General features: G+C 39.1%; 1 protein-coding gene across 4 annotated transcripts in view; it reads left to right on the forward strand.

The window, feature by feature from the left end:
* The window catches only part of BCKDHB (branched chain keto acid dehydrogenase E1 subunit beta), a 263,784-nt gene that overhangs the window by 101,316 nt on the left and 135,379 nt on the right, over positions 1-27,089 (forward strand). For all 4 annotated transcript variants that reach the window (XM_036249160.1, XM_036249158.1, XM_036249161.1 and 1 more), the window contains exons 7-8: positions 18,258-18,355; positions 20,776-20,886. In XM_036249160.1, coding sequence (XP_036105053.1) covers positions 18,258-18,355; positions 20,776-20,886 — 209 coding nt within the window. The remainder of the gene's footprint in view (positions 1-18,257; positions 18,356-20,775; positions 20,887-27,089) is intronic.

Below are 27,089 nucleotides of genomic sequence, written 5' to 3' on the forward strand. Positions count from 1 at the left end.
ATCTAGTTACATGTAAAATGCTTATTGTGACTTGATGTTGTATTTATATTTAGACAGTTTGGTTATTGTTTTTTATTTAGTGCTTAAGAGTCTAGCAATCAGCTGATGGTCATGAATAGATATTGAACTATGTCTTCATGTATTCATGTCTCTGTATAATCAGACTGAAATTTATCCAGGTAGATAAGGTCACAAATACAATACCAAATGTTTCTAAACTTCTTTTACAATTGGATAGCTTTAGTAATCCTCCTTTTCTCTATTTGTTCTGGATTTTCAAAGCACAGGGCTTGTTTTTACAAGGCAGTATCAATCTCCAATGCCTCTGTTATGTCTTGTATTATGCTTAGTTGTCCATAGTTGGTTTTCAAAGATGTTCATAATTTGGTGTACTTCTCCCTTATATCATACCTTATTTTTCCCAAATCTGTGGGAGACTTGTGAAGGTGGGTCAGCCTGCTTTTACAAAATTTAATATTAAAAAATTTTTGTTAAACTTTTTATTTATGTTCAAACAGAAAGGTTATCAAAATATCACAAAGAATTTTATGTACCTCCCTTTCCCCCTCAGTTTCTCCAGATGTTAGTTAACCTTATATGTAACATAGCCATAATGATCAAAACCAGGATATTAACAGTGATGCAATATTGTTAACTCTTCTAGACACCTAGTTCATATTTTATTAGTAGTTCTCCAAACATTCTTTTCTGGGTCAGGATCCAATCCAGAATCTTCATTTACTGTTTTCTCTCTGCAGTTGCCTTTATTTTGGGAAAGACGGTTCCTGTCTTTTTGTCTGCCATGATTTCCACATTTGGTCCACTCTTCTTCTTCTTCTTTTTTAAAATATGTTTGTATTGATTTTTTTTTAGAGAAGGAGAGGGGGAGAGAGATGGAAACATTGGTGTGAGAGAGAAACATTGATTGCTGCCTCCTGCACGCCCCCTACTGGGAATCGAGCCTGCAACCCTGGCATGTGCCCTGACTGGGAATGGAACCCGTTGTGTTCTTGGTGCATGGGACACCAGCTGGGCCACATTTGGTCCACTCTTATGTAGAATATCCCTCAGTGTTTCTTTATGATTAAATTCAGGTTGTGTATATATTTTGGCAAGAATACTGTAGCAATGAAGCTGTGCCCCCCTTTTTTTTTCATCCTCACCCAGGGACATTTTTGCATTTATCTCCAGATAGAGTGGGAGAGAGGGAGGAAGAGAGAGAGAAAGATCAATGTGAGAGAGACACATTGACTGGTTGCCACCCACACAACTCCTACTGGGGCTGGGGACAAACTGCAACTGAGGTACGTGCCCTTAGCAGGAACTGAACCCGGGTCCTTCTGGTCTGTGGGCTGATGCTCTAACCGCTGAGCAAAACTGGCCAGGGTGATGCTGTGCCCTTCTTATTGCATAGCCTAAGATGATGTTTTCCTTGTTTGAACTTTTCCATTATTCACATATGTACCCCACTGCTTAGAATGCCAACTTTTTGCTTTTGTGCATCTAATTATATTTGTTTTTTGGGAATCTACCTTTTCTGTGGTTTTCTCTATTTGCTCCAGTTCATCTACTTCCTCACTTCTCTGCAGTCCTTTTGTCCTAATTCTCAGTAAAATCTTGACATTCTATGGCGTGAAGGCCTAGCTCATCATAGGTTGTGACCCTCAACCACTGTCAATCCCGGGAGATCTCTCTGTTTTACTCTCCCTCATGGTGTTGAGACTCAATATACCAGTTTATGCTGTCCACACCTGTTCCTAGTAATCACCACGGGTTAAATAGCATCAGAGTTTAGCACTTAATTATACTTGTTTATTGAAAGTTAATTTTGTATTCTAATTAGTGATATTAATATAGCAACTGTTATAACAACATATTATAGACAAATAAATGTAATATGGTTAACAGTATAATGCAGTTTTTCTAATATAGGCTGTTAATCTTTAAATTTTCAGTAATTTAGGCAAAGGGATGAGGGGAAGATTGAGTACAGCTATATTTGAGGAATAATTTAAAAGTAATTACTAAAAGAAATTGCACTTTGTTTTCTTGTTTGTATGCTTCTTCTTCTTCTTTTTTTTAATCCTCATCCGAGGACATTTTTGCATTTATCTTCAGATAAAGTGGGAGGGAGAGAGTGGGGAAGAGAGAGAGAGAAACATCAATGTGAGAGAGACACATTAATGGGTTGCCACCCACACGACCCCAACAGGAGTGGGGACAAACTGCAACCAAGGTACATGCCCTTAGTGGGAACCGAACCCAGGATTCTGGTCCACAGGCTGAAGCACTAACTGCTGAACTAAACCGGCCAGGGCTTTGTATGCTATTTAACATCAGTGCTAAAAGTAATTGTTGGACCCTGGTTGGTGTGGCTCAGTTGGTTGAACATTGTCCTATGCACCAAAATGTTGCCAGTTAGATTCCAGGTCAGGGCACATGCCTGGGTTTTGGGATTGATCCCTGGGTTTTGGGATTGAACATTGATGAATGTTTCTCTCTCACACTAATGTTTCTTTCTCTCCCTCTTCCTTCCTCTCTCTCTAAAAAGCAATAAGAATATATATTTTTAAAGTAATTGTTGATATAGAAGTGAAAATTATAAAAAAATTATGACCATGATTAATAACTTTAAATCTGTAAGGAGATTATTCAGAAAAGTAACAACTGTAATGTAAAGTGTTCATTTAAGATTAAATATCAATTTTATACAGCAAATGGTAATAAGGAGTTAGAATATCTGTTCATGGAATTTAAACTTCTTTTATCGTCTTGATGACTGTACCGTTGAATTATTTTCAATTGTTAAGCTGGTCTAAGAACTGAGAGGATGTCTACAGTGATTAACTTAATATGTCCTCATTCTGTTCCTATGGTGTGACAGACAGACACGTGCTACTTTCACGGTTTACAGGTGGGATACTGGGGCACAAAAGCAATATAATACTTTGTCAGAGATCACCAAATTAACTAGACACAGAGCTACATAGACAGAGCCAGGACTGGGCTCTTGGTTGGGTGGATTTGCCTAACCCTTTCCCATTCCATTGTACATTCTTTTTATTTTTTAAAATATGTTTTTTATTGATTTTTTTAGAGAGAGAGGGAGAGAGAGATAGAAACGTCAATGCGAGTGAGAAACATCGATTGGCTGCCTTATGCATGCCCCCTACTGGGATTTGAGCCTGAAACCCAGGCATGTGCCCTGATCTAGAATTGAGCCAGGACCTCTCAGTCTGGGGGATGATACTCAATCCACTGAGCCACACTGGCCAGGCACACTGTACATTTTGACAAGTAAGATAGGCTTTCTCAGGTATGGAGATTTTGACTGTGTTGTTTATAATCAGGCAGCATGAAGTAATGTATATTTTAGAAATATACTGTTTTTAAAAAAGAACGTTTATGTTTGATCACTGCATCATGTATAATGCAACATGAAAAAAGCCCAACTGAGTGTCACATTCATGAGCATTAATGGTAGATTAGTGCCAGGGCAGAGAAATGACCCTATTATCTCTGTAATGGTAAGATTGTGCCTCATAGGGGAACTCACGTCATTAAAAATGCATTGTTCTCTTGCAGATGCTTTCTACATGAGTATTTATATATGAAATCAGAAGGAATTGGAAAATTCTTTCTAGGGACTTGGGAGTATAATTTAAAGGTTTCCTTATGCACCTTTACTTGAAACATCATGTAAATCTGTGTTTACATGTGTGTAGATGTGTATATATACACACACACACAGTTTCACACCTCCATGTCTTTGTATATACTTTTTGTTTCTACATTGAGTACTTTTTTAATTTTTTCTTTATCTCTACGACCCCTATCACTGTGCCCTCCTTGGTGGTGAAGCCTCCTCGATCCTTTTAACAAGGTTACTGCTTTCCTCTGTATTCTTAGAGCTGTGTGTCCCCACTGCTATTTCATGTTTTTGCTTGTTTTCTGACCATCTCTTTCTATCTTTGTACTCCCAGTTGAGTGTGTTTGTCAAAGACAGGGACTGCCTCTTATAATTTTATAGTCTAGCATCTTGCATGATGGCTGCATATATTGGTTATTCAATAACTATTAAGTGAATAAATGTATATAATAGTATTTATATTTAAACACTTTACCTTATTTTAAAAATGTATTTAAGATGTCTAAAGCAATACAACTTAGACGATAATTAGAAGGAAAAAGGAGGAGTATGGGAAATAAAATGGGACCAAGCATGAACTAATTAATGCCACGAGTCTATAAGTGTGTATTTAATATAAGTGCATTTGCGGTTACAGAGGGAGCACATATATGGAACTTACAATGTACATTAAAAATTGTCTGATGGTTGAGCAAAAAATCACATCTTTTTTATTTTGGTCTTGGAAAGATATTTTATTTTTATTTTTAATTTATGTATTGATTTGAGAGAGAAAGCAACATCAGTTTGTTGTTCCACATATTTATGCATTCATTGCTTGATTCTTGTACGTGTTCTGACCAGGGATCGAATCCACAACCTTGATGTATTGGGACAGAGTTCTAACTAACTGAGTTAACTGGCCAGGGCTTGATTTCTTATTTTTATTTTTTTAACTTATCTTTATTGTTGAATGTATTACAGATGTTCCTCATTTTTCCCCTATTGACCCCCTCTTCCCCACTCCCGCCCCCCTCCTGCCTTTCCCCACACTGTTGTCTGTGTCCATTGGTTATGCATATATACATATAAGTTCTTTGGTTTATTTCTTCCCACCCCCAACACCTTCCCTTTGAGGTTTGTCAGTCTAACAACCAATTTGTACTTCTTAATCCCTTCACCTTTTTCACCCATTCCCCCAACCCCCTCCTATCTGGCAACCAACAAAATGTTCTCTGTATCTATGGGAATGTTTCTGTTCTGCCTGTTTATTTTGTTTGCAGATTCAATTGTCGATAGATATGTATTCATAGTTTGTTCTTAGTTATTTACTTATTTATTTTTTTCTTCACCCGAGGACATTTTTGCATTCATCTTCAGACAGAGCAGAAGGGAGAGAGAGAAACATTGATGTGAGAGAGACACATCGAATGGCTGCCACCCAGATGACCCCAACCGGGTTTGGGGACAAACTGCAACCGTGGTACATGCCCTTAGCGGGAACCGAACCTGGGCCTCTCTGGACTGTGGGCCAATGCCCTAACCGCTGAGCCAAATCCGCCAGGGCAGTTTGTTCTTATTTTTTATCTTTTTCTTCAAGAAGACCCTTCATCATTTCATATAATAACGGTTTGGTGGTGATGAACTCCTTTAGCTTTTCCTTATCTGGGAAATTCTTTATCTGTCCATCGATTCTAAATTACAGCTTGGCAGGATAGAGTAATCTTGGTTGTAGGTTCTTACTTTTCATCACTCTGAATATTTCTTGCCACTCCCTTCTGGCCTGCAAAGTTTCTTTTGAGAAATCAGCTGACAGTCTAATGGGAACTCCCTTGTAAGTAACTAACTGCTTTTCTCTTGCTGCTTTTAAGATTCTCTTTGTCTTGAACCTTTTGCATTTTGATGATGATGTGTCTTGGTGTGGGCCTCTTGGGGTTCATCTTGTTAGGGACTCTGTGCTTCCTGGACGTGTATGTCTGTTTCCTTTAGCAAGTTAGGGAATTTTTCTGCCATTATTGTTTTAAATAGGTTTTCGATTTATTGTTCTCTCTCTTCTCCTTCTGGCACCCCCAAGATTCGGATGTTGGCACGCTTGAAGTTGTCCCAGAGGCTCCTTATGCTATCCTCATTTTTTTGGATTTTTTTTTTCCTTTTTGCTGTTCTGATTTGGTGTTTTTTGCTTCCTTTTATTCCAAATCGATGGTTTGCTTCTTGGGTTTACCTACTCTACTATTGAGTCTGTGTAAATTATTCTTAATTTTAGTTATTGCCCCCTTCATTTCTGACTGCATCCTTCATTTCTGACTGGTCCTTTTTTATGCTCTTGAGGCCCTCACTAAGTTCACTGAGGTTGTCACCAAGTTCACTGAGCATCCTTATAGTCAGTGTTTTGAACTCTGCATCTGTTAGGTTGCATATCTCTATTTCACTTAGTTCTTTTCCTGGAGTTTTGTTCTGTTCTTTAATTTGGGACCTATTTCCTCGGCTCCTCATTTTGGCTGCCTCCCTGTATTTGTTTCTATGTATTAATGAGAGATATTGGGCAAGCTGAGACCAGATGCTGCTTGTGTGCTGGCATGTTTATAACCCCATAATTGATGATTGGTAAATTATTGTGTTGTTCCATAACTGATGATTGGGAAAGTCATTGTATGCCCTCTAGCTGAACCTGTTTCGTCAAAATAACCTCAGTAAATTGGAATACTCCCTGAACCAAGGTTGTTGGTAGCCGGCTAGTGTCTGACAGAGTCCACAGAGCCTGGAGGTCTTGAGTCAGAGAATTGACTTTTTCCACAATCACAAGGAATTAGGCTTGCACTGTGTTTGTGCAGCTTGGGGCTAAGTGTGACCCAATGTATCTTGAAATACCTGAAATACCTGGGTGTTCCTGGGTGTGCCTGGGTTTTCCTGTTATACCTAAGGCAAATTAATTCTATACAGCATTGCTGTGGCCCTGGGCATTATATCAACAAGATCCTATTTTCTGTAAGGTATAAAAGGCATGTAATAAAGCCTATTGGGGCTGATTCTGAAGACTCTGTCACAGGGGTCTTCGGAATCAGACGCCGGCTGGCTAATAAATGGCTCTTATTTGGACTTCAATTCTCTAGTGGTCTTTCTTTGATTCTGTTGTGCCACAACATTTGGAGGCCCCAGGGCTAGTCTCTGAGAACTCGGGACCAATCACTCGTTGGCTTTGTTCTCTATTTGGCTTTAATTTGGCTCTGGTGGTCTCTCGGTTCTCTTGCGCCACACTTGTTTGAAAGAATTTAAGAAAACTTGAAGCAGGATCCAAGACAGGCCAATCCTATGGTAAAGCAACTGGCAACAGCTTGGGTGGGCCTGAAAGTTGGGTGGGGCAGGGCCTCAGGGAATCACCAGTGGGGGTGGGGTACCAGTGTGAGCCTGGTTGCTGGAGTCCCAGATGTGGAGGTTGTCTGTCGCCTCAGGGGAGATCTCACCAAAGGAACAAAGGCCTCTGACAGCACGTTTTTCCAGGAGAAAGCCCCCTTTCCAGCCCTCACTCCAGTGCCAAACAGCTCAGTGTTAGCTCTTAACTTCCATATTATTGCCCTAAACCTCTCATTCCAAGAAACCAACCCATCACTCTTATTGTTTAACCTTTCCCTAAGCCTCTCATTCCAGAAAACCAAAACCCATCACTCCAGTCAGGCAGAACGGAATGATGGAACCACCCTAACCCACTCAAAACTGCAAACGGTTGCCCAACAGGATAAACAAGTTTCAGGAGACCCCAGTCCCCGACCAATCACAGGCGACCATGTCTCCTCCGCTAAACGACCACCCCCCAGCCCTGAGTTTAAAAATCCCTAGTCTGTACAAGCCGGTTGCTACTCTTTCCTTAGAGGTAGTCTGGCAGGCTGATTCCCAATAAACCTGCACTTCTGGAGACCCTGCACCGCCTCGTTCTGCCTCGTTCTTACACTCAGTTCTTTCCCATATATCTCTGGTGCCTTTCAAGCTGCCTCCCCAACACTGGAGCATGGAGGGTGCGAGTCCAAGTGAGTTCGTACTCGGGCCCTTTAAGAGGAGCTGCCTGGGGCTCCAGGAACCTCAGCCTCCCTCCCTGAGCCTCCGTTCCCGCTGGTTTTCCAGCCAGAAGTTATGGGGATTCTCTTCATGGCACTGGAACCCTGAGCTGGGTGCCTGGTGTGGGACAGGGACCCCTCAGTCCTCAGGGAGGACCTTCCCAGCCGAGGTGTCCTGATATTTATCTGCCACATGTGGGTGTGGGACCAGCCTGTCGCGCCTCTGTCCCTCCTACCAGTCTCCATGTGGCTGCTTCTTTAATTTCGTAGTTATAGGACTTCCACTCAGCTTGATAACAGGCAATTTTGAATGATGGTTGTGCTGTAGTTTAGTTGTAATTTTGATATGGTTGTGGGAGGACCTGATACCATGTTTACTTATACTGCCATCTTGACTGGAAGTCCTTATTTTTCTAAGTTATATTTTTGTCAACATATACCTGATGCTGAAGGATTTCTCTGTGGACTAGTCATTGCTGCATGGGTTAAAATGTAAATAGCATGTAGTAAAAAGGAGTGGTCTCAAGTCCCACCGATAAGAAAATATGAATCTGTAATATGACTATAGGGTGATCCTTCAGTTCCTGATGTTTCATGCTCTAACTCCTCTTACCTGCTCTCTTTCAAAAAGTGGAGAGCCATGGGATAGGAATGCAAGAATGCTAATTTGAAATAATAACCATAAATATCTTTTAAATTAACGTAACTAAAAAGTACCTAGGAATTCTAGCTTGTTCTCTAGGTTACCTGTTTGTGAAGTTTAAGTAAATGAATGTATTAAAATCCTTCCTCTCCTCTCAGGATTATATTTATGCAAATCTTAAGAGATATTGGGTTGTTTTTTTTATAGAGACTCTTCTTGAATCTAATTCTCTGCATGATATTTTTTAAATGGAGGATTAAGCTTTGTTTGCCATGTTGTTCCTTAATTAATTGATAAAGTAATAAGGTCTTCCTGTTAGAGTAATTTAATACTTCGAAGCAGTCTCTCATTGGAACTTTTCAAAGGTGATGACACACATAACTTTCTGGTGTGCCAGCCCACAGAGTTATGTGTTCCAGGGATTTGCTAATCACCAGCTGGCAACTGATTTACAAGGCAGGAAACACAGATCTCTTGAATGGTGGCCACTGACTCACCAGTAAGACAGAGTGTGTACTGGCTTTCAGCCTCATATATTGGCTTGCAGATCTTGCTGCTGGGGAGAGACTTCATGATGTCAAAGGGCCTATGTGTCACCTTTGGCGTGTTTGCCAGATGTCATCAGTGTTGTTTGTGACCCTCACTTTGGTTTAGCCACTGAGAACTGCTATGCAGAATACACGACAGTTGAATATGTCTGTCTTCCTGTCTCTTCCTTTGTCTATCCATTCATCCATCCACCCATCCATCATCCACCCATCCATCAGGCCACCTGTCTGTTCATCCACCTACTATTTTTAAAGCCTCCATTTAAAAAATATCATGCAGCCCTGGCCGGTTTTGCTCAGTGGTTAGAGCATCGGCCTGCGGTCCGGAGAGACTCGGGTTCGGTTCCCGCTAAGGGCATGTACCTCGGTTGCAGTTTGTCCCCGGCCCTGGTTGGTCGTGCGGGTGGCAGCCACTCGATGTGTCCCTTTCACGTCGATGTTTCTCTCTCTCTCTCCCTCCCACTCTATCTGCGCAAAAAATGGAAAAATGTCCTCGGGTGAGGATTAAAATAATATATATATATATCATGCAGAGAATTAGATTCAAGAAGAGAAGAGTTAAAAGAGCAACCCAATATCTCTTAAGATTTGCATAAATATAATCCTGAGAGGAGAGGGAGAATTTTAATATTTTCATTTACTTAAACTTCACAAACAGGTAACCTAGAGAACAAGCTAGAATTCCTAGGTACTTTTTTTTTTTAATTAATTAATTTTTGTTACAGATGTTTCTCCTTTTTCCCCACTGATTCCCCCCTCTCCCTCCCTCCCTGCCCTGTCCTGAGCTTTGTTGTCCATGTCCATTGTTCATGCATACATGCATATAAGTTCTGTGGTTTATCTCTCCCCCACCAACCCCTCTTATGGGGATTGTCAGTCTGTAACCCACTTCCACGTCTCTGGGACTATCCCATTCCTCAGACTCTTTTTTTTTTTTAATCCTCACCCCAGGACATTTTTCCATTTTTTGTACAGATAGAGTGGGAGGGAGAGAGAGGAAGAGAGAGAGAGAGAAACATCGATGTGAAAGGGGCACATCAAGTGGCTGCCAGTGAGATCATATGATACTTGTCTTTCTCTGTGTGGCTTGTTTCACTTAGGATGACACTTTCCAGGTCCCTCCATGTAGTCTCAAAGGATAAGAGATCTTTCTTTCTTATAGCAGCGTAGTACTCCATTGTGTATATATACCACAGCTTTTTGATCCATTCGTCTACTGCTGGACACTTGGGCTGTTTCCAGATCTTAGCTATTGTAAATAGTGCAACTACAAATATGGGGGTACATATATTCCTTCTGATTGATGTTTCAGGCTTCTTAGGGTATATTCCTAGAAGTGGGATCACTGGGTCAAATGGAAGTTCAATTTTTAATTTTTTGAGGTAACACCATAGTGTTTTCCATAGTGGCTGCACCAGTCTGCATTCCTACCAGCAGTGTACTAGAGTCCCCTTTTCTCCACACCCTCGCCAACACTTGTTGTTTGATGATTTGTTGATAGGGGCCATTCTGACAGGTGTGAGGTGATACCTCATTGTTGTTTTAATTTGCATCTCTCTGATGATTAGTGATGATGAGCATTTCTTCATATGTCTCTTAGCCATTTGTATGTCCTGTTTGGAGAGGTGTCTATTTAGTTCCTCTGTCCATTTTTTAATTGGGTTCTTTGTCTTCCTTTTGTTGAGTTGTATGAGCACTCTATAGATATTGGAAATTAACCCCTTATCTGATATATCATTGGCAATTATGCTCTCCCATACAGTGGGTAGCCTTTCCATTTTGATGATTGTATCTTTCGCTGTGCAGAACCTTTTGAGTTTGATGTAGTCCCATGTGTTCATTTTCTCCTTTGCTTCTGTTGCCTTAGGTGATGTATCAGTGAAAATTCTGCTGCGTATGATATCTGAAATTTTGTTGCCTACAGTTTCTTCTAGGATTTTTATGGATTCATGAGTCACATTTAAGTCTTTTATCCATTTTGAGTTTATTCTTGTGTCGGGTGTAAGTTGATGGTCTAATTTCATTTTTCTGCATGTAGCTGTCCAATTTTCCCAGCACCATGTGTTAAAGAGGCTGTCCTTACTCCACTGTATGCTCTTACCACCTTTGTCAAATATTAATTGAGCATATTGTCTTGGGTCCATTTCTGGGTTCTCTGTTCTGTTCCACTGGTGTATATGCCTGTTCTTGTGCCAGTACCAGGCTGTTTTGATTACAGTCGCTTTGTAGTATAACCTGAAATCTGGTAATGTGATCCCTCCAATGTTGTTCTTCTTTTTCAAGATTGCCATGGCTATTCAGGGTCTTTTTTGGTTCCAAAAACTTTTGAAGTATTTGTTCTAGTTCTGTGAAGTATGCCGTTGGTATTTTGATGGGTATTGCATCGAATCTATAGATTGCTTTGGGTAGTATGGACATTTTAATGATGTTAATTCTTCCAACCCATGAACAAGGTATGTGCTTCCGCTTTTTTATATCTTCCTCGATTTCTTTTTTCAGTGACATGTAGTTTTCTTCGAATAGGTCCTTTATTTCTTTGGTTAAGTTTATTCCTGGGTATCCTAATTTTTTTGCCGCAATGGTAAATGGGATTGTTTTCTTAGTTTCTCTTTCTGTGAGTTCATCATTGATGTATAAGAATGCCATTGATTTCTTGATGTTAATTTTGTATCTTGCTACTTTTCCAAATTCATTTATTAAGTCTAGTAAATTTTTGATGGAGTCTTTGGGGTTTTCTAGTTATAGTGTCATGTCATCTGCAAATAATTACAGTTTCACTTCCTCCTTTCCAATTTGGATCCCTTTTATTTTTTTCTTCTTGTCTGCTTGCTGTGGCTAAGACTTCCAGTACAATGTTAAATAAGAGTGGTGAAAGTGGGCATCCTTGCCTTGTTCCTGTTCTTAAGGGAAATGCTTTAGTTTTTGTCCATTGAGTATGATGTTGGCTGTAGGACTTTTATATACAGTCTTTATTATGTCTAAATATGATCCCTCTATTCCCACATTGCTGAGCGTTTTTATCAGAAATGGATGCTGGATTTTGTCGAAGGCTTTTTCGGCATCTATTGATATGATCATGTGGTTTTTATTCTACATTTCATTTATGTGGTGTATCACATTTATTGATATGCGAATATTGTACCAGCCTTGCATCCCTGGGATGAATCCTACTTGGTCATGGTGGATAATTTTTTTGGTGTATTGCTGGATCCGATTTGCTAGTATTTTGTTCAGGATTTTGGCACCTATGTTCATCAGGGATATTGCCTGTATTTCTTTCTTTGTAGTGTCTTTTTCTGGTTTTGGAATTAGAATTATGTTGGCTTCATAAAACGAGTTGGGAAGTCTTTCTTCTTCTTGAATTTTTTGAAATAGTTTGAGGAGAATGGGTGTTAGTTCTTCTTTGAATGTTTGGCAAAACTCCCCCATGAGGCCATCCGGGCCTGGGCCTTTGTTTCTGGGAGAGTCTTGATTACATCTTCAATTTCTTCTGCTGTTATTGGTCTGCTAAAGTTTTCTCTTCTTCCTGGTCTAATTTGAGACACTATGAGTTTCTAGAAATTTGTCCATTTTGCTTAGATTGTTGAATTTGTTGCCATATAATTGTTCATAGTAGTTGTTAACAATCTTTTGTATTTCTGTGGTGTCAGTTGTTACTTCTCCTCTTTCGTTTCTGATTTTGTGTATTTGGGTTCTCTCTCTTTGTTTCTTGGTGAGTCTAGCTAAGGGTCCATCAATCTTGTTAATCTTTTCGAAAAACCAGCTCTTTGTTTCATTGATCCTCTGAATTGTTTTTTTGGTCTCTATGTTGTTTATCTGCTCTGATCTTTACTATTTCTTCCTTCTACTTGCTCTGGGGTTTTGTTTTTGTTTGCTTTCTAGTTCTTGAAGTTGTGAGGTTAGATAGTCTATTAGAGATTTTTCTTGTTTTTTGAGGTAGGCCTGTAGTGCTATGAACTTCGCTCTCATAACTGCTTTTGCTGCATCCCATAGATTTTGTGTTGTTGTTTCTTCATTTTCATTGTTTTCCAGGAAGTTTTTGATTTCTTCCTTGATCTCCTCAGTGTCCCATTCATTGTTTAATAACATGCTATTTAGCTTCCATGTGTTCACATGTCTTTGTATGTTCTTGTTGCAATTGATTTCTAGTTTCATGCATTTGTGATCTGAGTAGATGCTTGATATGATTTCAGTCTTTTTGGACTTGTGGAGACTTAGTTTGTGCCCTAACATGTAGTCTGTATTTGAGAATGTCCCATGTGCACTTGAGAAGAATGTGAATTCTGTAGTTTTGGGATGTAATTCTCTGTAGATATCTATTAAATCCATTTGGTCTAGTGCTTCATTTAGAGTCTCTGTTTCCTTGCTAATTTTTTGTCTAGAGGATCTATCCAGTGATGTCAGTGGGGTGTTGAAGTCCCCTGCTATGATTGTATTGCTATCAATTTCTCCTTTGAAGTCCTCCAGAAGATTTTTAATATATTTTGGTGCTCCTATATTGGGTGCATATATGTTTATCAAGGTTATATCTTCCTGTTGGATAGATCCTTTCAATATTATGTAGTGGCCTTCTTTGTCTCTAGTTATGGCCTTTATTTTGAAATGTATTTTTATCAGATATGAGTATTGCTACTCCAGCTTTTTTTCCTTTCCGTTTGCTTGGAAGATTTTTTTCCATCCCTTCACTTTCAATCTATGTGAGTCTTTTGTTGTGAGGTGGGTCTCTTGTAAAAAACATATAGATGAGTCATGCTTTCTTATCCTATCAGCTTCTCTGTGTCTTTTTATGGGAGCATTCAATCCATTTACATTTAAGGTGATTATTGCTATGTCCATATTTATTGCCATTGTTGTTTAGTGTGGTTTTATTTTTCTTCCCATTTCTCCTGCTAATTACAGCAGTCCTTTTAACATTTCTTGCAATGCTGGTTTGGTGCTAAGGTATTCCCTTAGCCTTTTTTTGTGTGTGTGGGAAGCTCTTTATTTGACCTTCTTTTTTGACTGATAGCCTTGGTGGGTAGAGTAGTCTTGGATTCAGATCCTTGTTTTTCATGACCTTGATTACTTCATGCCATTCCCTTCTGGCCTGTAGTGTTTCTTGTGAGAAGTCAGCTGAGAGCCTTATGGGGTTTCCTTTGTAGGTAACCTGTTGCTTTTCTATTGCTGCCTTTAGGATTCTCTCTCTGTCTTTAGTTTTTGGCTGATTGATTACTATGTGTCTTGGTGTGGGCCTGTTTAGGTTCTTCTTACTTGGGACTCTCTGTGCTGCTTGAACTTAAATGCCTTCTTCCTTCACCAAATTAGGGACGTTTTCTGTCACTATTTCTTTGACTATATTTTCTAACCCTTGGTCATTTTCTTCCTCTTCCAGGACTCCTATGATGCGAATATTATTACGTTTCCAGTTGTCCCACAGTTCTCTTACGCTGTCTTCCTGTTTTTTGTTTTTTTTTTATCCTCACCTGAGGACATTTTTCCACTTTTTTGTTCAGGTAGAGTGAGAGGAAGATAGAGAGAGAGAAACATCGACGTGAAAGGGACACATCGAGTGGCTGCCACCCACACGACCAACCAGGGCCAGGGACAAACTGCAACCGAGGTACATGCTCTTAGTGGGAACTGAACCCGGGTCTCTCCGGACCGCAGGCCGACGCTCTAACCACTGAGCCAAACCAGCCAGGGCTGTCTTCCTGTTTTTTAATAGTTTTTTCCTTTTGGTTTTCTGACTGGTTGATTTTTTCTACCCTGTGTTCTAATTCACTCATCTGGTCCTCAGCTTCCTCTACTCTGCTTTTTAGACCTTCCAATGTGTTTTTCATTTCTGATATGTCATTTTTTATCTGTTCTTGGTGGTTTTTAATTTCCAATTGGCTTATTTTCAGCATCTCTATGTCCTTACACATGCTGTTGTGCTTCCTCAACATCATGGCTCTGAATTCTAGTTCTGTTAACTTGCTTAACTTTACCTCATTTATCTCATCTTCGGAAGAGGTCTCTTGTTCTTTCATTTGACTTTTGTTTCTGTTTTTCACCATTTTGGCCCTCAAAGTGGGCTTTGGAGGCTGCCAAATTTTCCCTGTGGGTGTTGGTGTTCTGCTGTTTGTGGCTCCCTCTCCTGGGTTTGGTTCAGGCAGGGAGGACCCACTTTAAACACCACTGTCAAGTCTTAACTTTCCTAGTTAAAGTTGCTAGCCCAGGGAATGGTAGTTATCCTGTAGCTTTTTTTTCCTGGAGGCTATTAGTAGAGGTCACCCGAAGAACCTTCGTTTCTGAGTTTCCTGAAAAACTTCCTCAGGTGCTCAGTGTAAGAGGATTTCCCTAGGGTGGGGCAGATGCTGGTTAGTAATGGGCCTCGATTAGCATTTCAGTGGCCACCGGTGGGATTGAATCTCCGAGGGAGGGGCCGCTGCCTCTCCCCAGGGCCCTGGGAAGGAGTAAGATGACCACAGTCCTGCGTGGCTGCACTCAGCAAAAGTTCTGAGCACCCTCCAAATCCTGAGTGTCCCCACATAGTTCCAGTGCAGTCTGCCCTCCCTCTGCCGGAGCCCAAGGTGAGTGGCTGCTGCCAATTTAGCCTCTGTCCAGACTCTGTGTCGTGGAGCCGCCTGTGACTTTTAACCTGAGGGCGCTGCTACCATCCAAGGGTGGCAGAGTGGCACCAGCAGAGGACGTAGCACCCAGCTGAGGCCCCAGGACCCAGCCTTGGTCGCCGGACGCAGCCGAGGTGGCAGCAGCTTCCAGCCGAGGTAACTGGATCCAGCCGATTGCGTAGCACCCTGCCGAGGTCACAGGACCCAGCCGAGGGCGCAGCTTCCAGCCTAGTCCCCTGGTCCCAGCTGAGGCCGCTGTGGACCGTGGGCTCCCGGCCCCCTCTCACATCCTTGCAAGCCTACCAGGATTGAGTCAGTGTCCCTGGTTATATGGTCCTCCAAGCTGCCTTTCGGTTGCCCCTTCCTGACGATTTGTCTTCATTTTCGTTGTAAATCCAGTTTGGTCCTGGGAGATGGTCTGTGTAGCTTCATTCACTCTGCCGCCATTTTTTTTTCCCTAGGTACTTTTTATTTCAGCCATCCTTGAACTGGCTGGAATTAGCCTCTGAAAGCCTTATTTGGTAAACATTTTCTGTAAAGGGACAAATAATAATGTTTTAGGCTTGTAGTCCATTTTGTCTCTTGCAGCTACTCAGCTCTGCTGTTGTAGGTCAAAAACAACCCTAGACAATATGTGGGTGAATGGGCATGGCTGTGTTTTATTGGAAAACATTGATTACAAAAACTGCTTGCTATGGTATGCTCATTCCTGGTATTGAGTGTGGAAGTACCTGACTCAACAGAATTTGTATGCTGTACAAAAACTTTAAAATATGCTTTTGATGCTTATACTTTTCTAACACAATTTATCTCACAGGATGGTTAGCTTAACTGTCATCTGCTTTGAGATTTACTCACAAAAGTGTTTTATAGGTTTTACCATTTTGTTATTTTATTTAAACATCTTGGTGATACAAAAAATACTCATGTCTCTCTGATGCTGGTTATAGAAATGTCTGGATTGAAAATACACAAAAATACAAGGAATAAAATTTTTCACCTTATTACGGATAAAAGCACCATTGAATTTGATGATTTTTACTTATAAATATGATTTTAAAAACTATATATTTTGACCTGGAAACATGGCCAATATATTGCTAAATGTGGAAAAAGGGAGATTGTAGAAGGGTCCTTAACAGCATGTACAATGTGATTCTATCTGTGAAAAGCAAAAAAATTTACGTATATCTTTCTATGTGCACATTTGCTTACTTACATATTTGAAAAGATACTATATGAGCCAGTGTTCTTAATTTTCAAGAAGATGAGATCAAGCCTGGCCAATATAAGCAAAAAAGATTTATTGAAGGAAAATAAATAGCTCATTGATCTCTGGGGTGCCTATGAACTTGGCTTAGAGGTGTATATCTATCTAGAAGCAATACCCAAAATTCAACTGTATAATTGGTTCTGCAAATTTTCCCCAGCAGTTTTCAGTGGGCATGGAATTGCAGTGTGAATCATTAAAACCTCTGAGCCTGGATACTGGATCTACCTCCACACTTACTAATATTCTGGAATAGATTCTGGACCCTTGCTGTTCTTGTGTGTCATCAGCTTCCAATTCAGAGTCTGACATGGGTGCATTTATTGGCAGAGTCCATGTTTTGTGCTCTAGCTGCAAGGGATGCTGGAAAAGTGAATACAAGGACCTCACTTCTGCAGTGGAGAAAGGGCCATGCCTCATAAGTGGGCATTTCCCAAATGTAGAAACAGAATTGAGAAATCTGGATGCCACAAAGGAAGAGCTGTCCATTGCAGACACCCCGGAAATTGTTGGCATTGATTACTTTTGGCCAATGGAGTTGGAAGGGCTAACTTGGGGAGCAGAGGCAACCTTTTATTTTACTCTTTTGTGTTCTTTGAATTAAAAAAAAATTATGTAGCAATGATAATATGACCATGTGGAAAAGGAACAAAAGGGAGCATTTTTCTCCCCTGCCAGTTCCACTGTAATGCTCTTACATAGGATTTCAAGATGGCCTCCCAATATAATGGGTAATTCTTTCAACTTTCTACTCAATTTAATTTAAAAATTTGCTGTATGATTTCTGCTCAAATTCAGCCAATTCTATATTTTTTTGTAACCTGGCTGGGCAGAGAAATCATGAAATGGTTTTTTCTGGGATGCCAGTGGCTATTCTTCGTTTTGGCCTGGTGGAGCTGATTCAGTTTTTCTCTCTGAGTTCTGTAGGATTCAGCTTTGAAAATTAAGGTGTTGTCAGCTGCTATGGTTGACAAAGTATTCATAGATGCAAAATGAAAAAAAAAAAAATGCTTAAAAATTGGCCCTTCTAAGTGGCTTTATTTTTCCCCAAACATGTATAAATTTGCTTCTTGATAGAAAACTTGTTTGGGAACTTAATTTAGTCCAATAAAGTTTTAACAGATATATTACATTTGTTAACACTTTATTTTTCAGAACAGTTTTAAATTTACAAAAAATATAGTGTGAAGGTAGTACAGAGAGTTTCCATACACTCCACGCCCAGTTTCCCCAGTTACTAGCATCTTACATTAGTATGGTACAGTTTGATACATTATTATTGACTGAAGTCTAACATCCTTTTTCTGTTCCAGGATAGCTGATATATTTCATACATTTAAATTGTATTTTTTCATCTGTGTAGTCATGTCATGAAGCTGTATGGTAAATGCTATTTCTGTTATAAATAACCTGGAATTTATGGAGGAATAAATAGAGCTTTGCCACAATGAGGTTCTTATATTCTTTTATGCACAAATGTTACATGAGAGAAAATAACTGACCTTTCATTTTTCCCGTTTTATATCCAGTGGAACAGGTTCCCGTGGAACCATACAACATCCCCTTGTCCCAGGCTGAGGTCATACAGGGAGGAAGTGATGTTACTCTAGTTGCCTGGGGCACTCAGGTCAGTGACATTTATACTAATTGGTAAGGTTTGTGCGCTTGGAAGCTCTTACTTTTAATCCTGATACTATGAAGAACTGAAAACGATGTTTTACTTATTTCAAATTTGTCTTGTTTGGTGTTTCGTCTATATCTGGTATTGATTTTTGATTGAAGGTTGGGTGCTTATTCAGTCATTAAAATATATATATATATATATACACATATGGTGAAGACATTAAAAATAGGCTGAGTTTACAACCTATTCATTAAAAACACTGTTTCTTCTAAAGCACATTTTACCTATCCACTACTTGTTGCTGCCCTTTACTTACTATTTTCTTTTTCACCTCATCTGCTGCCATCTCTTGTGGCTACGTTATTGGCCATGTGGACCCATCCAGTGGTCCAGCCTCAGAATTCCATACCTTTCTGTTTTCCAGTAAGCCTCACCGCTGATCCGCCCCCACTCTCCCCACTGCTTGTGGACACATTGCTCTATCTCTAATCTTTTAAGCTCGAACTCTTTCTCTGGCCATAGACGTCTCTCTCTTAACTTCTTAATCACCTTTTACAGAAATTTAGTTTTTCTTTTTTCTGTGTAAAGGAAATAATTGCTTATTTTAGAAACTTTAATATGGTAGTATAAAGAAGATAATACAAATCATTTGCTATATTACAACCTCCTCTCTCCACTTGATTTTTTGGCTAGGAGAGCTACAGTCCTCATGGTTTCTCACCTCTGGTGGGTGGGAAACCTTTTAATCCACATCCTTGGTCACTCTCAGAATGTGTCCTTGCCTCTCTCTCTTTTTTTTTTTTTTTCGATATTTTGTTCAGATAGAGTGGGAAGGAGAGAGATAGAGAAACATCGACGTGAAAGGGACACATTGAGTGGTCGCCACCCACACGACCCAACCAGGGCCGGGGACAAACTGACCAAGGTCCAAACTGATATGTGCCCTTAGCAGGAACCGAACTTGGTTCTCTCCAGACCGCAGGCCAACGCTCTAACTGCTGAGCCAAACCGGCCAGGGCTTGCCTCTCTTTTTAATAGGGAAATTAGAGTGTGTTAGATGTTAACTCCCATTACTCGTTTTCCCTTTATACCTATCACTTCTTTCAGTCCTTTCCTATTTCCCTTGTCTTCAAGGAGAGGCATCTGGTTGTCATAGTTACCTCTCCAAATCTGTTTCAGATTATATTACATTTATTTTCTTCAGGACTATGATATATCAATTGGTTCTTCTCTCTCTTGCATCTTCAGTTTCTTTTTTCCATGTCCCTTTTTTTAAAAAGGTATGTATCTGCCTGGCTGGTGTGGCTCAGTGGTTAAGCACTGACCCACGCACTAAGAGGTTACCAGTTTGATTCCCTGTCAGGGCACGTGCCCAAGTAGTGGGCCCCACCCCATTGGGGGGCATGCAGGAGGTGGCCAGTCGGTGTTCTCTCTCATCGATGCTTTTCTCTCTCTCCTTTTTCCTTCCTCTCTCTAAAAATCAATAAAGAAAAAAATTTTAATGGTGTATATGTCTTCACTATCGAAAAGTACATTTTTCTACCCAGCTTTTCTTTTAAATAACAGTATATTTTCCTCCTTTCATTACTAACCTTCAACAATTTCTACCACCAGTATTTAATTCCTTAATGTCCTTATGACCTTGTGAATTCTGTTCCCACTAATTCACTAAAACTATTTCTACTAACATCACTAACCTTCTAATTGTTAAGTCCAACTCTGTCCTATATTGCTCTGGTATATGGCACTGGCTACTCTATCTATGAAACCCTTTCTTCTTTAGCTTCTGGAATACACAGTACCCTGATTTTCTTCCTGTTTCTTTTTCTTTGTTTGTTTTTAGTTTTTAGTAGCTTTTGTTCATCTGTCTTCCCTGTAACTGTTGGTCATCTACAGGATTCCATGACTTCTACCCTGACTATTCTCTCTAAATCAGTGGTTCTCAACCTGTGGGTCACGACGCCTTTGGGGGTTGAACTGTCCTTTCACAGGGGTCACCTAAGACATAACAGTTGTGAAGTAGCAATGAAAATAATTTTATGGTTGGGGGTCACCACAACATGAGGAACTGTATTAAATGGTCGCAGCATTAGGAAGGTTGAGAACCACAGCTCTAAATGTTTTCCCTAGAAACCCCACCTACTACCCACCTCTGTGGCTGTTATCTTTGGAATCAGTATCTCTAGCAATGACTGGTCTCACTTTCTCTTAGAACCTCTTTCTGTCTGTTTTCTAGACTTCTATATTTGATTATTTTGGTGAAATATAGGGTTCAACATGTCAAAAACAAATTTATTAATTCTCTGTGAAGATTAACTCCTCTGACTTTAAATACTACTTTTATTAATGATGTCAGAACTCAACTAATGTTTTAGGCCTGAATTTCTATAGTAATTTTCTTAATATTTTTCTCCTTATTTCAGGTTCATGTGATCCGAGAGGTGGCTTCCATGGCTCAAGAAAAGCTTGGAGTGTCTTGTGAAGTCATTGATCTAAGGACTATACTACCTTGGGATGTGGATACAGTTTGTAAGGTATGGATATAGTGTCAATAGAGTGTCATTCCCTTAAAATCTTGGGCAAAATCTGTTGGATATTTGCAAAGAATTGTTTTGAAATTTTGAGCTTTGTGAGCATTTTTGATTGATTTAAAATTTGAAAAATTTATGCCATGAAAGAATTGTATGCTATATAATAAGCCAGATGCTCAAGGAAACAAATTGCTTAGGTTTTTTTCCTTCCATAATTCTCTATGTTGATTTGAAACTATTACAAAACTGTGTCCTTCATATGACCAGTGTGGGCTGAGTTGCGTGAGTAATGGAGTGGTACAAATAAACACAGGGGGGTAATCAGAGTTTTTAAGTTCTGATTGGTTATGACTTAACACACCAGGGTTAATATAGTTAGAAATGGTTTGGCTAAATTTTCTTTTGCCTCTTCTCCAAAAGAAATAAAGATGGCTTATTTAAAAGAAATCTTTCTATAACCTTAATATGGATCACAGTTTGAATGTTATGTTGTAGGATTCTGGCTGCTCTGATTTATAGTTTTCCATCTAAGCTTCCTCTAGAACTTTGGCCTGATTAGATTGATCTTGTTGCTTACTATTAATATGATTCACAAAATCTGGTCTCAAGGATACAGTTTAGTTTTCATTTACTGGGCTCTAACCAATATCATCTACAGTACTCCTATACTGGTACATAAGTAAGATTAAGCTTTTTTTGTGTGTGTGTGATGGATTTATCTACTAACATTTAGGTAACATTTCATGTGTTATTTTTTTCTTGATTTATTGCTATAGCAAATGAGTCCTAAGACTTTAAGTAAATTTACATTTACTATATTTAAGAACTTTGGCATCCTCATAGCTTTACAGACAGTTTTATAGGTTAGTTAGATGAAAATAATCTGCAGTTACTACTGTTATAAAAGTGTTGCATAGAGTTTTTGTAGGTGAAGATTGTGATGCATGTATAAGAACTTTATACAGAAAAATCACATCACAAAATGTTATTCAGAGAGAATAAACTAACTGAAGCACTTACCTTGTTAATGATTTTAGGACCAAGAATAGCTAAGGCAATTTTGAAGAATAAAGCTGGGGGACTTAATTATTTAGTGTCAAAAGGTGTTATAAGGCTGTAGTAATTACAACATTATATTGGTGTAAAAACATACAAATAGACAGTTGGAACAGAATAAAGAGTCCAGAAGCAGACTGTTGCATCATGTGATTCAGGACAAAGGTGAAATTTCATTCATAGAGGAAAAGATGGTCTTTTTAATAAATGATGCTTGTTTAGTTGGGTACCATGGAAAGTATCACACAAATGTCAACTCCAGATGGAATTCCAATTCTACTTGTCAAAGGAAAAAATGATGACGCTCTTGGGAGAAAGCATCGGTGAATATCTCTGTCATCTTGTGCAGGCAAAGATTTCTTAAATGAAACAAAACAAAATGAAAACCCAAGAACACTAACATTTTTAAAAGGATGATAAAATTTGACTTCATTAAAAAAATATTCTTCAAGAAGCTCTAATAAGAGAGTAGACAACCCACAGATTTGGAGAAACTCATTGAAAGTTATATTTAGAAATATAAAATACACTTACAATTTAAAATAAAGAGGACATCTCAATAGAATTATGGGCAAAAGTATTGAAAAGGCACTTCATAAAGAAAGATATCAAAATGGCAAATGAAAATATGAAAACATGTTCACTTTTTTTTTTGTCATCAGGACATACAAATTAAAACCACAATGTGATACCACTCAAGACATCATTCTGGCTAAAATAAAAAATACCCAAATACCAAGTATTGCTGAAGATGTGAATCAACCCATCTCTCATATACTTCTGTTAGGAATATAAATTGGGACAACCATTTAGAAAAATCATTTGCTATTATCTACATGACTTCTATAACCCCAGGATTCCACTCTTGTGTATATATGCAATGAAATGTACAAAAGATAAGTTCAAGAATGTTCCCAGGAACACCATTTCTAATAGTCTCACACTGTAAGCTACCTGAGTGCACATCAACCAGAGAATGGAAAAATAAGTAAATAGAATATTGTTTGGCAATGAGAATGAACCAAAAATTTAATGGATCAATGTGTTTGTTTCCATTTCACAAACACAATTTGACTTTAAAAAGTTAGATTCAAATGAGTACACAGTGTGTGATTAATTTATATAAACTTCAAAACTAGACAGAACTGATCTGTGGTGTTAGGTGTTAGGTCATTGATGAATATGGTGGTTAACTGTTGGCAGAGGGTATGAGGGAGGGGTATGGATTGCTGGTAAGTTTCTTGTTCTGAGTTACATAGGTTCAATTTTTTAAAATTGAGCAGAATACTCATTTTGTGCCCTTTTTTGTATGTTGTTATACTTTAACAGAGAGTAAAAAAAGAACCATGCTCCTGTTGATTAGTTTTCTTGGATTCCTATTATTATAGTAGGCCTTTTTATAGGTTCTGGGAGAGCCTGGGTGTGCTCTGACCTGGAGGAGTTTCTTTTGTTATTAACTCTGTCCACGTCCCTTGTTCCATTTTTCATAGCCCAGCTCAGCTGTCACATTGAGGTAAAATAGGAGCTCTAAGTGGAGCTGCCCTTCTTGAGTCTAGGAGTAAGGACGATGGTTAAGAATTGTGTGCTTGTCCAGCTGGTGTGGCTGAGTGGTTGAGCATCAACCTATGTACAAAGGGTTGCTGGTTCCATTCCCAGTCAGGGCACATGCCCACAAATCCCCAGTGGGGGTCATGCAGGAGGCAGCTAATCGATATTCTCTCTCACTGATGTTTCTATCTCTCTCCCCCTTCCTCCCTCTCTAAAATCAATAAAGAAAAAAATATTAAGAATATCTTAAAAAAAAAAAAAAGTTGTGGGCTTGAATGAGCTTTCCTACTGAGACGCACGACAGTCAAAATGAATTAAAAAGTGGGCTACAGTGTTAACAAAGTGGCCAGACAACGTTAGGTCTTGAGGTGCTGCCTCGCTTGAAAAGATTTTTTTTTTTAATGAGTAGAAATCCAGAGAAGCTGCCTATGGAAAATAATAGCTTGATTTGCGCAGAATGACAGGCTTTGAAAGAAATTCAAGATTTCAAGAATCATGTCATTGAACTTAAAATCAACTACATATAACACTGCAAAGAAAAAAAAGAAAAAGAAAAAGAACAATTTACAAGGTCATTTTTCACATGTTTATAGAGAAGTGACACAATTTTGACATGCTTTCACTTAATCGAAGATGAAATTATACTAATTATTGAAATAAATAAGAGTTTGCCTTTCCACCGTAGAGTCTTCTTGATTTTTCTATTTCTGTCATGCTCTGCCTTCCCACATTCCATGTCCAAACAGATCTTGCTGGCATTGCCTACACAGTATGTCCGGAATAGGACCACCTCTACTGCTTGACCTTTGATCCTGGCCCTAACCACTATACTTTCTTACCTGGGATTGGTCAGAGCCTCATAACTATTTTCCTTGCTTCTGACCTTTCATCGCCATAGGCAGCGTTGGTCCTTTCAAGTGTGAGTCCCATCATATCTCTTCTAGTCATGAAAAGCCTCAGTGGTTTCTCATTAAACTCAGTGGGAAAGTCAAATTCCTACAGGGCTTTACCTGATCTCACCATATTTCACACCCCACCACCCTTCCACCCTTCAAGAAGTGCTCTTGTTTGATTGTTAGGTCATTACTCAAATGCCATTTTGTCACAGAGGCCTTCCCTGGCAAGCTTATTTATATCGAGTCCCATCCTTCTACTGGGACCTGCTTTTACTACTTTCTTTTTCTCTGGAGAGAGTAACACGATAGAACATATGTTATTTTATATTGTTGATCTTTCTCACCTTATTAGAAGATGCAGTCTATGAGGGAAGGGATTTTTGTCTGTGGCCTACTGCTGAGTTCTCAGCCCCTGAAACAATGCCTGGCATAGGCTTGGTGTTTGATAAATACCTACTGAAAAATTATTATGAAATAAGCAAGAGAAAAGTTTGATAATATGTTATGAAAATTCATAATATTGAAATATTTTGATGCTTTTTCATATTTCTTGATGCTTATATAAAGGTTTAAAAAGTAACTAGAATGTTCCTCTATGAATAGATCCACTAATTTATTCTGTTGAAACATTTAAAAGTCTTTTTTGTTTGACCTTGTGTTTTTATTTTTCTTAACAGTTGTACATTTTTCATAATGGTGTATAAAAATAAATTTGAATTCTCATTATAATAGGGCCAATTTATCTATTCTAAAAAGCAAAGTGAAGTTGACTACAACTTCAGCTATAATTTTTGAGAAACGAGTTCTTCTGATAATTTCATTTTCTGCATAGATGCGGGTTACTATTCTATGTACAGCTTTAAACACTTCTTAACCTTTTGGATTATTTTGTCAATATTTCCAGAACCTTTTGTATGTAATTGTATCTTTAAAAATAATCCATATGAACATGGGTTGTTATACTGTATTAAGACATTTACATTTACTTCATTGGTACATTTCTGTGCATAACTTTTATGGCTTTAAGCCTTTTTAAATTTAAATTTTACCTTACTTCTTGCTGTCACATTATTGCCAGCTGTGCATGGAATCCTGATGAACAGATTTTGTAACTGAGGCATATGCATTGGCCAGAGAGGGCCAATAATGTTTTCTTATGAACCAAGAACAAATGCTTTACCCTTCAAACCTGTGATAACGATTTGGGCTTTTCAGAACATTTCTTCTCTCATTTCCTTGTCTGCAATGCAGGTAGGTCATTGTCATGGATTTTTGAGCTGGAAGAGGTCAGCCTGGGCCTGTTCACTTTGGCCTTCTTGCTGGTGCCAGGAGTGACCTGTGACGTTTTCATGATCACAGCTGTTATGTGGTGCTTCTGTTAGGATTTTTATCTATTCCAACACACTGTGGTACAAGATATTGTCGCAAAGCCCCATCCCTACAAGTAATCTACTTTTTTTTTTGGGGGGGGGGGGACTTTGGTTAAAAACATTGTTTTCAACAAAGTTAGGAAATGACATAGAAAGGACCTTCTCTCTACTCCTGCTCTTCTCTCCACCTTGCCTTCTTACTTCCCCCTCTCTTTTCTCTTTTAAACCCGAGTTAAGTCACAAAAGATGCTATGCCCATAGATGCAAATGGTTGTTCTTTGGCTACCTATTGAGGTATCTGTGGTCTCAGAGTATTTGGGGGGAAGGCTATCACTGGAGCAGGACAAGGCTTCAGCAGTACCTCAGTGTGGGATGAGGCTGGGAGTAATTCATTGGTGGCATGAGGGAGTGAAGATAGTTGGGAGCGAAGATTTAACATCCTTCTACCCTGGCACCCCAGCTGTTTCCATTCATGCTTCAAAAGACTTCACTGGGGCCCTGAAAAAAGACAAGGCTGTTTCTGATGCTGACAGGGTGGGGTGGGTGTATGGTGGTTCTGAAAGTGGAGAGGCCCTCAATAAGAAAGGAAAGGGATATTATAGGAGTGGAACTGGAAAGGAGTTAACACCTCCGTCACCTACAAGTGGATAATTATTTATGTATAAAGAACCGAGTTTGCTTGGATTGGGATTTGCACCTGGGGCTAGTGTTACGTATTTGTGAATGGTGCAAAACGTGTTTACAAGACCCATACATAGTACTATTGAAGGTAAACATAAAAATGTATGTGTTATATTTTATGAATTCTAACTCTAATTTGTAGAGTTTAATTTTTTAAAAATTTTCATAGGGTTTTTAGACTACCATAGATTTCATTTTATTAACATTGCTAACACTAGCAAGGTGATGGTTAGGGTCTGTATTTTACTGAATGTCTCTAAATTGTTTTTATGGGGAAGTTGGAGAATTTACTGTTAGAGAATCCATAATGGTTTAATGCTACCATTTATATACATTTGCAGTTGATTTCTGGGACTCAGTTGAATAATTCAGTGATGGAATACTAGCTGTTTTGCTGGAGGCTTTTAATTGGTGAGGGAGAGGGGAAAGAAGGAGTGAATGAATGAGAGTACCAGTTTCACCGGAGGGTGGAGGTTGGTGGTGGGAAGGGGCTCTAGTAACTACCTATAACCACTAGAGGCCTCTCTTGAGCCAAGTTTCATGGTTAATATCACCAGGTTTCCATAGTGGGGTCTGGCTGTGTCATTGTAAATTAAGCATATTTTATGTTATAGTTCCGCATAAGTAGCATGAAAGTATCTTTTTCTAGAGCATA

Source organism: Molossus molossus, unplaced genomic scaffold (genome assembly GCF_014108415.1).
Source record: "Molossus molossus isolate mMolMol1 unplaced genomic scaffold, mMolMol1.p scaffold_m16_p_8, whole genome shotgun sequence".
NCBI lineage: Eukaryota > Metazoa > Chordata > Mammalia > Chiroptera > Molossidae > Molossus > Molossus molossus.